This window comes from Colletes latitarsis, chromosome 11 (genome assembly GCF_051014445.1).
Source record: "Colletes latitarsis isolate SP2378_abdomen chromosome 11, iyColLati1, whole genome shotgun sequence".
Lineage (NCBI taxonomy): Eukaryota > Metazoa > Arthropoda > Insecta > Hymenoptera > Colletidae > Colletes > Colletes latitarsis.
The window spans coordinates 16,859,662-16,872,262 of record NC_135144.1 but is presented as its reverse complement, the minus strand read 5'-3'; the positions used below and the strand labels follow the sequence as shown (position 1 = coordinate 16,872,262).

The 12,601-nt window shown below is 43.4% G+C and overlaps 2 protein-coding genes across 3 annotated transcripts in view; one reads left to right on the top strand and one right to left on the bottom strand.

Annotated features, from left to right (window-relative positions):
- Positions 1-1,538: 1,538 nt before the first annotated feature.
- LOC143348013 (uncharacterized) lies at positions 1,539-3,873 on the top strand. Its single transcript, XM_076777752.1, has 7 exons — positions 1,539-1,772; positions 1,966-2,213; positions 2,384-2,506; positions 2,583-2,638; positions 2,698-2,776; positions 2,847-2,975; positions 3,099-3,873. The coding sequence occupies exons 1-7, from the start codon at positions 1,619-1,621 to the stop codon at positions 3,297-3,299; spliced, it is 990 nt and encodes a 329-aa protein (XP_076633867.1). The 5' UTR covers positions 1,539-1,618; the 3' UTR covers positions 3,300-3,873.
- A 1,648-nt stretch (positions 3,874-5,521) lies between these two features.
- Positions 5,522-12,601, bottom strand: part of Syx1a (syntaxin 1A) — a 42,649-nt gene continuing 35,569 nt past the window's right edge. For both annotated transcript variants that reach the window (XR_013080684.1, XM_076777758.1), the window contains exon 10: positions 5,522-12,128. The gene's annotated coding sequence lies outside the window, so the exon portion shown is untranslated. The remainder of the gene's footprint in view (positions 12,129-12,601) is intronic.

Sequence of the window (12,601 nt, the reverse complement as noted above, 5' to 3'; positions counted from 1 at the left end):
AAAAGCAAACTACGCGTATTTTGGTGGACAATATGTACAAATCACAAAAATATTCGAAAAGTTACTCCTTGAACCCGAAAAATGAGAAAAACCCCATAAAAATGGTCCAATTTTCAAACAGCCATAACTCCTACAATTGTGAATATATTTCAATTGAACTTTTTTCTGAAGTAGGGCTCGTGGGTACCTACAAAAAAGTATTAGACAACTTTTCTGTAGGGCGTCAAACAAAATTACTAAAAATGAAAAACAAATTTTTTAGAAAAATCGACGGGGGTAGGTGCCTAAATTTTTCGGCGAAAAAAAAAAATTTCAAATCGTTCTGAAAAAATTATTTTCGGTTGCAGGGGTCAATTACAATCATTTTTGGTCATTATACATACCCCCGAAATCCTAACCACTTTCGAGAAAAAAATTCAGTACAGTCGGAACTTTAAACGTTAATAACTGTTTAACGAAGCCTTCATCGACAAATTGGTATTCTTGATTTTCGTCTTATTTTGGCCTCTAGAATCCCCCATTAAAATTTTTCCCAAGGGTGGTCGAACATCATGTATATGAATAATATTCTATTCTTCAAAAGTGGATAAAAGAGGGTAGGTTTTCAGTTTTTTTTTATGCGTAATAAGGACATTATAACAATCATGATTAGAGGTTAGAAAGCTCGAGCGTTGCAAGTGCGCAGACGATTATTCACCGTCCACTGCCACTCGATGCGGATTGCAGCGAGTAAATTGGGACACGAGACACTAAAATTTGAGATCCTATGATACGGTCTATCTGCAGCTATCTAAATATCGAAGGAAACGTCCTCGTCTTCTGGTAAAAGCTATCGGGGAACGCGATCGCTTTTAGATTGATTCTTGAAAACAGGATCGGTCGTTCCTGCGTAGCACGCGGTAAAGTTGCCTAGCATGATGCTCGCCACTTACGGAACTTCAGTAATTAATGAAATTACGCGAACGTTCAGAAACGTTAATAATTGCCTGGCACACATTACGCCGAACACTGGAAAATTCATCGACCTGCCCCTAGTATGCACACCACCGTGTTTCGATGTTTTGCAATTCGATGCACATTTATCGTTTCGACAAATAAATACTTTCATCGAAAGAAGTTCGTCTTAATTATGATCTCATCCTAGCAGAATATGTATTTGGATAAATCTACCGACGATCGATAAATATATTTATAGTAATACATATAATATTTATATATTTTTACACAGAAACAGAGTCCCACGCAAGTTACATATGTGGTTATGTTTACCCGAGTGAAATTATTCAATTAAATTTTATTACGAGAAGTGGTAATTTCTATTACCTGTGCGGGGCAATCGAAGGGGGCACCGTACGGCTCTGAATGAAGTATACAATTTTTTCGTCGCCAGTAATCGAAGACTGTCAATTCGATTAACCAACTACATCGCAACGATAACTATAGGCGTACATAGGTGCATGAAATAAATACACGACTATCCGGATATTAAAGATTGCACGGATCGAGATCCCGTGTTCATTTGCTACGACGGGATCTCTAGTTTCGACGCTCTCGAGCCATCGTGCGATGGCCGCACTTTCAATTGATTTATTTGAGAGGGATTTGCTGTCGCCGCGAGATGGCGAGCGCAACACGTCGACGGAGTCATTCCTCGACACTGTGTCATCTCCGTCAGAAAATGAAAGCAGACGCTATACTCGTTCTGGTCCTGTGCAATCTTTTCGCGCGGAGTGTCGCGTACGACGACATTCTTGGCGACGACTACGTCGAAGGTGATTACGCGAAAGTTTAACCGAGCCTCGTTTCCATCGTCTCGAGTCATCGTCGCGCGACGACTTCTGACGCGTTTCTCCGTTTACTTTCCTAACCTACAAGCAACGCCGCGCGCCGTGCTCCCCGAATTCTTGTTCACCGTGTCGCTTTAAAGGCAAAGTTAGCGCGTAATTTGTGATCGAAACGTTACAGAGGATCTACGGAATGCGGGTTCCGATCGACTGCTTCGGCAACTCGTGCACGGTAATGGAGAGAATCGTCGGGGCACAGACGACGAGTTCGACAATTGGAAAGGTCGGTGGATGCCCGCCAGACCGGCCGATCCCACATCGCCGCCTAAATTATTTCCAAAAATCGAGGAGGAACTCGTACCTGGTCCCTTGCCGCCCCTCCACGGTGTGCTCATGGGACATCCGTCGGCGAACTGTGACGACGCCAAGGTAAATACACCCGCAATCACTTTTACCACCAACCATGCTGAACAATATGGCAACACTGAGTTCGCAAGAAAAAATCCCAACAATGTGTTGGTATTGTTCAGAAAGATAAGATCAAAGTTATCAGTCAAAAAAAGATGTTTACATGTTTTTTTTTCTATTATTTTTCCAAGACTAACTTGACGAGGGACTGGAATGGATCACCGATCGAATACACGTGCTACGACAAGAAACTGGTACCGAGCCTAGAAACGGTACCGATCAAGTATTGCGAACATATTTCGAGGTATTATGTCGTAAGTGTCGCGCTTGACATTGACCCGAGTTCGCGCGTCGTAGAGGTCATAGATCGTAACGTTTCGATGTTTACAGGCCACGCACAAATGCATGCAGGAGACGATAGAGTACGAGGACGCCATTCCGCTCTTGTAAGTATATTCGATATCGAGTAAACCTTTTTTTTTAATACCGGCTATGCTGTTTTCAGTGGACCGCACAGACCTCTGTGGCCCGTCTACGGAGAGTACAAATTCTTACCTAAGCAAAGGTGGATCCACAGTCTCGAGGTAATCGCCGATAGAGCTAAGAGATAGTCCTATTCGTTTCGACACATTTATCCGTATTTTAAAAATACAGCACGGGGCGATCGTGATGCTGTACCATCCATGCGCCAATCCATTGGAGGTCCAACGTTTGAAAAGCCTAGTTGCTGGTTGTCTGCGACGGCACGTGATCACTCCTTACAATCTGTTGAATCAGGATCGCGTAAGTGGCTTATAAACGAGGCTAAATGAGTCGCTGCGTTTGTTCCACGAACTATACGAAGTGGCCAAATTAAGTGACTCACAATAAACGATATTGAAATCATTGACCGAATAAACGTTCTAGCCACTGGCACTGGTAGTTTGGGGATGCCGATTAACAATGTCGTACGTGAATCCCAACCTGGTGACTTCGTTTATTCGCGAGCATGCTCTTCGTGGACCGGAGGACATACCGAGGGACGGCGATTTCGAGGATGGTCTCCTATATCGTGCCCAAACTGTGACCGACAGCGAAGATTCGACTCTCTGTCCAATTCGCGTGTAACGTTTGTACCTCTGACACAGCGCTTTTTGAGACCGCGAATAATGTTTCGCTTTCGACTAGCGCTTATATGCAGGACCTCTCAAAGATCCAAAGTGGGCCCGTGTCACTTACCTTTCAGACAACCCCAATGTATTAAAAGAATTCTCTCTCTTATGTAATAAGTGATATTTTTGAATCCGTTGAAGTCGTAGCATTCAAAAAGGGGCAGTGTAATTGGTCTTATGCTGTTTCCGTCTCGGAAAAAAAAAATCAATTATACTGCTTTCTTTTGAGGAAAAACTATCGACATAACCAAATGAACTGATTATAAAAGCATGAAAATATCGTAACTACCATTTCTGCGTAAATATATGGCCCCTGTGAGCATGAGACCCGGGCCGCTTATATATCTGTGTGTACATACTGTATCGCAGTGTGCGTGTGTATTATTGTCAAGTCATTTATTTATTTAAACGTAATAATCGATACGTCGCGCTTCTCGCGGTGATTTTCCCCTCTGTTCTCTCCCTTGTTTGTATTTTGACTACGCAGTAAACAAAGAGAAAAAAAATAAACGAAACAGTCGTGAAACGCACGACCATCTTTTTTTTATTCCTTTCGCTGTCCTGTGCGTGCAACGAGGGCGAAGGAGACGAATGAATGGGACGCGCAACGTTTTACTCCCGTTTACATATTGTTGTATATTGTTCATTTTTCGAGAGAAGATCGTTAAATACATTGAACATCGTGTCGGTTTTTAAAATCTCTTTGCGGACCATTTTGTTATCTACAGACGTATAGTAACTTCACTGTAGTGCTGACTAAAATCGTTATTCCTGCGGATACGTATCTTCGACGATATATAAAATTAGGGTAAGACAATTAACGCTACTATATTTCGGTAATGTAAAATATACTACTCGTCTACTCAATGGTAAGTCGTTAAACGTAAAAGAATATATAATTGTACAGTAAAACGCTTGGCTTCATATTTTTTTTTTCTTTTTTTTTTCGCTCGTAGTAGGTCAGTGGAGTTTTTGAAAATGATTCGCAATAACGGGAGGGGAAATCGGCGAATCTCTCGACCGATTTCGAGCGATTCGCCGATTCGGCTCTCTCGTTGGTTGACCGAACGTTTCTTTGTGCCGCCGATCCGACTCCCTGCGATTCTATTTTCACGTTCGTCCTACTCTGTTCATAACCTCTGTCTCTTGTTCTCTCTCTCTCTACAGAGTCGGATCCACGGTTTTTTGGTTTTTGGTTTCAGGAGGTCTACCGCTATGTATACGTGTATACTCACAGAGGAATTTTAATTTTTGTGCATGGTTACACGGTGAAAGGGCACATTCAGTTGATCACATGTTATATTTCTACTGCTGCGGTAATCGTCACTCCTCTCTTTGGTTTCCTTCTTCGGACGAGCCGAGCCTTGCCTCGCCACGCGTTCTCTTCCCGCCTCAAGGAATAAAGATTACGACGGAGGATCTCTTAAGATTATTGCCAACTTTGTACAGTATCGATAACGATACCAATAATAGTAACAATGATGATAATAATAATAATAATAATAATAATAATGGTAATAATAATAATGATAATAATAATGATGATGATAATAATAACAATAAATTGTACATCGTATTAAAGACGAGAACGAAATAACGATCTATCATTCTTTTCTCGTTCGAGAGGGAGAGAGAGAAGTGAAAATCCGTGCTCGCTCGATGCACAAAACACGAGACGCAAATACGATTTATAGGCAGAAGAAACACCGTTGATTTATTGAGTAAGTAACCGTTTAGTTGATACAGGTCTCATTTCTTTTTTGTCTTTTTTTCCCCTTTTGTTCATTTTTATGAATCTCACCTATGAAATATCTACGATAAAAAGTATTTCGTATTCTCTTTGAACGTGCTAAATTCTGTTGGTTTTTCATATTTCTCTCACGCTCGCATTCGCTCGTCGCACACGCTCGCGCACGCACCCACGCATACACGCGTTCTTACTTTCCAGTCAAAACATTCAGATTCGCACGTTGCACGTGTCTCTCTCTTTCTTCATTTTCCGCCCACCCTTTCTCGCTTTATCGTTCGTACTTTCTTCCCCTTTCTCTCCCGCTCTCTCATTCCCCTACTTTGTTTCTCAGTAATGTAAATTTATTAGTAATCTCACTTTGTCGCGTGGCGCCGCACGAGGTGCGCCAGCGCAACCTTCCTTAAACGTTAAACAATTTAACACCGACCTCCCTTCGAATTCGCTCTTTATTTTTTGTTCGTTTGTTTTTTTTTCTTTTTTTTTTCTCAAAACATCTCGCAAACTTACGATTTACGCTTGAAAGTGGAATTGACACTCATAAGGTTATTGAAATAGTCTCTCGAAGTAATAATTGCACCGATGCGACACGACCAATGTACATTTCTCGACACTTTGTTCTGTCGCGTTCCCTCTGCTTCGTCACGATTCTCGTCTCTCTCTCGCTCTCCCCCCACCGCCATTTTTCTGTCGTTTATTTCTTGCCCCTCGATTCCCACTTCGTCTGCCTTCTGTGTTTCCGTACCACGCTCGATAGACGAGATCGACGCGTCAGGGTCAAGAATGAAATTCATGTTTCTAGCCAGAGTCGAGCAAAATTTGATTCGAATAACTAATAAAATTAACCTATAACAATGTATTCGTGATGTTTATTCGATCGAACAGTTAAATTTTTATCTGTTGCGAAATATTTCATTTTATAATCGAAATATTTATTTTTATTCAACGAATCGACACTTGTGCCTCATCTATTCGTTATTCGAAATTATTATCTGAATAAGAATTTTGCCCAACCCTTTTCCTAATCAACGAGCATTCATTTAATATTACATTAACGTTATCGATCTATTCGCTGGGTCGTATTCGGCATATATTCTATGATTTGACAAAGATACATTTTAGAGCTAGTATATAACAGCAATAATTCTAATAATTCGATCAAACAGCTTTTGGAAAAAAAGGCAGACTTACTATTACTCGCTTGAATTCTTTCAGTTCGACTTTTTAACGACTTTGTTGACACAAAATTGCAACTAACATTAGTCAAATTATAAAATATTTGTTGTGCAAGATCGGCAAGTAGATAAAAAATGTTAATTTATATCGAATAAAATGCTCATTGGCTAGAAACTTGAGTTCGTTGTATCTTTGTTCGAGCATTCTGTTGTCAGATATTTACCAGAAAGTTCAGTCTACTCTGGTTGCCAATCATCACAAACGACCAACTCTTCGAGCTTCCGTTGCTATTCACGGAATGGCGCGCGAATCGTTTACAATGGGACGCAGAGACCGAGAGGGAAAGAGAGACGAACAGACAGGCGGACACTAAATCACGAACGCACGCGGGACAAGATCGGAGATTCGCTCTTCGATCTCTGCTCGTCAACAAGGAAAACAGCGAAGCTAAAGATTGACTACTACCGAGAAAGCCTCTCGTTCGTTCTTAGGCCAAACCGAGTAACGCGCGCACTGTCGATTATCGTACGTAATCCTTGCTTCGAGACATTTGTCTATACTAACACATACGCGCGACGTAATTAGTAAAGAAGCTGCCCCTTCCTAAGCATACGATGCGCAAGATGGATGCGCGGAAGAATACTGCAGCATCGACGACTCGTTAGCAGAGAATAAAATTCTACTCGTATAAACTTGAAATAAGACTGTGTACAAATACCGTATACAAACCACAAATGTTCTTTCCTTATTTATGTTACTGTTATTTGTTATTCGTTATCTAGATAAAAATCTGGCCAAACCTGGATCAAATTAATTCGTAACAGACATATTTATTTTAAACATGTTAAATATTATTAATAACTTATTGACGCAATCAAAAATGTCTGATGATTACATTCGTTCCGATTACTTATATTATTCATTTGCTATGATTACTGTTTACTCAGTAATTATAATTATTAATCACTGGTTTGATTACATGGTAATCATTAATCAGATTACATTTTGTCCAACTCTGCTCGCAGCAGCAACAGCCGTGCACGTTGTTCCGTCGACGACGTATAAACTTTCCGCACATCTACCTTACGCATCGCGTGCTTAGGAAGTAATCGTTTTCCCACTAAACGACGACCGTGCATCTGCAGGCGGTATGGACAAGCTTTTTCGAAGACGGTGTGTACCGACGAAATCTATCGTGCCTCGGAAAACTGATTCGATGGTAAGAAAGGAAGGTTCAATTCTTCAATTCCTATCGCGAGAGTCACTGTACACGCGCCCGTAAGAGAAAAACCCTAACGACGTACGAGATTTAAAGCTAGAATAAAAAATAACCTAGACGATAGATTGTTGTTCAGAGCGGTGAGGCTCGGATAGAAAATCCATGCGCGCAGGGGACAACGCGCGTCTTAAATCGTGTTCGCGACTTTCTCGTCTCGGTGTGTACTGAGCTGAACGGACAGTACGCGGGTTGAGTAGTCGAACGACTAACTATTAGAGCCGGCAACGTATTCGCGACAAAAGATTGCTTCGAGTGTGGTGGTGGTAGTCTGTGAAGAGGAAAGCGTTTCGCGTCTCGCGGCAATTTAACGAATCTCGCGAACCACCAAAATCTAAATATTTAATAAACACCGAGAAAGAGAGAGTGAGAGAGATCCGAGTAACTGTTTTCGTCGGAGCGACGAACGCTTGGTTCGCGAATCGATATTTCCGTTGGAGACGCGAAGCACCGCTTAGAGGAGCGCGCCGCGCCGTACGAAGTGACGAGACCTCGCGAGTCGAAGAGGGCGCCAGCGTCGCTCGCTGCGGAACAATCCGATCGAGGCGTGTGTCGCGCGATAAATACAGATTCGTAACGAATTTTCACGCGACCCCCGATACCGGTGTTCAGAAACGAACGACAGGCGTCTACTCCGACGACGGAACGGAACTCGAACTTTGTCGATTCGAAAAGCCAGACACAACAAACGCACCGAGTAACGGTTTTACCCGGCGATCGGTTGATCAGCTCGCGACAGAGGGATTACACGTTAACTTTACCTTTAGTTGTATCGAATGATTAAGTAATAGATCGTGGCAACGTAACTATCTAAACTAACAATTATTATGCCTCTGTACAATGCAAAGTGATTTTAAGTATCGTTAATTATCCTTATCATTATCATCGTCCTCCTCGACATCGTCATCATCATCGTAATGGTACTTTCCTTCCGTTTCTCCGCCATTATCGTCACGGTATTCATCGTTTGCCACCACCACAATTATCGCACTATGTTAATATCGTTATTACAGCAACGTACGCGACGTGGCCTGTGTAGCGTAACTGTTTTTTTTACCTTTATATCATTTTTAAACATTAACCCATAATCTTTTAAATATATGCACCTCAACGTTCATATAATATAATCAACAAAACATTAACACGAACGTCGCTCGTTCCTTGCTTGAAAAGCGATTATTTAATTGATAGTTCACGAGCAACAGGCGTCGCGAATAATAAATTATTATCGTTAATATATTACTCTTTTCGACTGTGCCGACTAACTATGTATATATACATGTAACGCGCATGTACGTCTGTACGTGTGTGAATGTACGTGTACGTATACGTGTCTGCCTCTGTGTGTATGTATGTATGTGTGTGTGTGGACGCGTGCACGCGTGGTACGTGTTCACGTGCGCGCGAACGCGTTCTCGCGCGCGTGTTGCTCTGTATATATATAGTGTTACATATGTATACATCCCGTGTACATACGGTATATCGGTACGACCCAGATATTATCGTCGACGATTGTATTACCGTTAATTATTTCCCCGTAACACCTATATTATATTATTGCTGCAGCTTTATAGATACCCTCTTCCCTCCTTCTCGCGTGTTTTTCGCCTCTGCGTCACATTACTTCTTATTTCTTCTCCCCTCCTCCTCCAACATCTTGTATTCCGCGCCGTGACCGATCGTTTCGAAGACGTTTTACATATTTTTCTCGCGAAATACTCTTCCCGACTTCGTACGAATCTTCGACGACCGATAGAGCCACGCTGATTCGAAACATTCAAATAAACGGAGGCGAATAGTCTGTTCGGATTCGCGAATTACACGAGCCGTCATCGTCGTCGTTGTCGTCGAACTGCTCGCCAATCAATTCGGAAGTACGCGATAACGGACGCAACAGCTGCGAACTTAATTCATCTGCACTGCACAGTACTGTACAATATCACGCTGCACCGTGCTATAGTGTAATATACCAGTGCTTCTCCACCTACAGGCAAAAGAACTCGATAAAAATGTAAACTGAATTTAGAGATTTAATAAAATTACTTTTATTCCCTGACCTCTAAGGAAAAGTACTAATTTGTGTGCAAGTTCTTTATTCTCGTTTCACGATGTAATTAGATTTTGAGCAATATCGGTAAATGAATAACGAAGACTTAATTAACAATGTAGCAATCTTTACAAAATGTTTCGAACGCGAATCTATTTCTTTTGAATTCTCGAGAAGCACCGTATCAAACTGTGTCGCACTGCATTATACTGTATAGTATTGCACTATATATCGTACCATACCGGAATAAATTAAACGCTCGTGTCTCGTCCTTGTCCGCGACCGCTAACAGGAAGGGTCGCGTAAAACATAGAGACAAAATGTACGAACGAATCGTTTACGTATCGCGGCAGCAAAATAAACGGTGAGAACAAAAGTGTTCCGTTCTAGGTTAGGTTCGAAACGATATCTGTTGCTGCAACGGTGCACGGGATACGACGCGCGTCGATTACGTCCGTCAAAAATACTCGGGGACTACCGAGGAACGAAATGGGTATTCGTCGATTCCGAAAAAAAAAACATTCATCGTCCGCGTAGCGGAACGAAACGTTTACGTCGATCGGTCGATCGAACCCAATACCTAATGGCGTTTCCTGCAACGCAAAGTCAAAGACGCCCCATCGATCTCTCGATTCGATAAAGCAGCGTCGGCCAATCAAAGACACAGCGTCGAAAGCGAGAATCAAGCTACTTATGTATACATATATGCAGTAAAACAAAAATTATCCTAAGGTTGCGACGCGCTTGGAAATTCTTCCTACGCGGTCTCGTGACACGGTTACGCGATACCCCGTCGACGGTCGACAGTTCCCGTGTCTAAACGAAACTGTTTTTGCCTGACGCGTCGCTAAACCACTCTACCGCCGTTTCTTCAACTCTCTATTGCGCGAATTTTCTCTCACCTTTCAACGAGGAACCTCTCGATTACTTGCACGTCCATGAATTAATCGATACTCAAATTAAACAGCAAGTTGATCGAATCGCCAAATGTTGTTAGACATCGACAGGATTAGATTCTTGAATCGACACACTATGCAATAGAGGGTTAAACGAGATTCGCGTTACGAGAGTCGGTTCGACGAAACCCGACACATGGAATAACGCTCGTTACTTTTTACTAAGAGAGGAGACGCGCGTTTGACATTCGCGAATCGAATCACGATCAAACATTACTACTTTCGAGAATCGTTGCCCCGCTACGGCGCAGAGAGGTCTAGCTTAGAAATTATACGCAATCGCCTGATATGTAACGAGTGATCGTGTACGCCGGGTAGAAAAGCATCGCGCGGATCGAAGATATCCGTTCATTTTATTTCGAACGCGCACGAAATCTGAAATCCGAAATCCGAGATCTGTAAAGAACTAATTTCCAAGCTCGTTGAAAAATCACAGTGAAAAGATTGCACTTGGGTGGGTTTAGTTGGTAGAGTTTATCACGCGACTACCAGAGCCTAGATCCGACGCGTAAAAACGGCGCGACGAACGAGAGAATCGCTTGGTAGCCTCGCAGCAGCGCGTCTCGCGTTACAGAAAAACTCCATTGGGTGTTAGGCTTGGCTCGGAACGAGATACGTCGATACGTTCGCGTTTATCAAATGGCCCAGCTAATACGTTATTCGCGATGGACGCAGGCAGTTGCTTCGAATACTGTTTCTTTGCTTCTCGTAGGCCGGACAGCCCTGGTACGCGTGGCGCGCCTTGTTCGCGACTCGGCTCCGTTTCGTACGACTGTCGCAGTTAGTCCCACGGTGACCTTTGCCCGTGAGAATAACGCCGCGAGCCGATTCAACGAGCGAACGCGCTGGTCGCGACCGCCTCTCTCCCGTTACGATGCACCGACGAGTTACTCTCGTTTGCCCGCACGATGACGCACGTGCCGCGTCTCTGTTACTTCCGGCGGTGTTTCTCGTGAGTGGGGAAGAGAGGGATGCCCGTCTAGCGGTCCAGTAAGGGCAGAACGCGCCAAGTACGAATTATTTAATTGCGAAAGAAAGCGAGACCGTCTCTTTTTGGTGTAAAAGATCGCGTGCTCGTGAAACGGGACGAGACTCAGCGACGAAGCCGTCTGTTGTTGGCGGACTCGTTGAAAGCCAAACGAAACGAAACCGGGATTACAACAATTTCGTCGAGGTCGGCACAGTGCGACAGCGACAGAAGACGATCGTGCAAACAACGACAGCGGCAGCAGCGGCAATTCTTCGTCCTCCGAGCTGGTCTCGTTGTTCTGGTTGTTCACCTGGTACTGGACAGGCGTAATTCGAGGAGCAGGAGGACGAATTCAGCGACAATCGATGCGAGACGAGGAGCGGCGAGCGTCGACGTGGTGTTCGTCGACGACGCCGCGGCCGTGATCGAGGCCGAGCCGGTGGATGACTGCTGCGACGGTACCGTCGATGCAGTCGATGTCGACCACGCCGACGACGGCGAACGTTCAACTTTGAAACGGCGAGATTTCTTACGTTTCGGGCCGACTTGCCTGGGTACAGATGCTGCCGACGGCTCGCATTTGCGTACACGACGGCGACGCCTTTGGACTGTTCTGCAAAGAAACAACGGCATGCATCATTTGCGCGCCTCTGGCGCGTTACTCTCTCCATTATTCGTTCTTCTCGGAGCGTCGGGATATTCGTTAATCGATCTACGTATTCAGGGTTTTACACGCGTTTCGATTACAAAAGCATTCGGAACTGGCTCGTCTCTGCTCGGCACTTAATTTACCGGTAACTTTTACAAGTTTCGAAGGTCACCTTCGTTAATTATTTTTATTTGTATTATACGGTATAATCTGTCTTTCCTCGTTTTAATATTTTCTGCTAGCGTCGTCAATTACAATACACGTAAAAAAGAAAAAAAAATACTGATGATATCAAGACCGCCTTGAGAAATATACGAACGGTCCCAACTGCTCCTATCATCCCTTGGACGGCTGTTGGTGCTAATTAGTTAAACTCTGTCTCCTTTACACGGAGCGTGATCTCCTTATTCTTTGTACGCTCAGCTAGGCAGTTCACG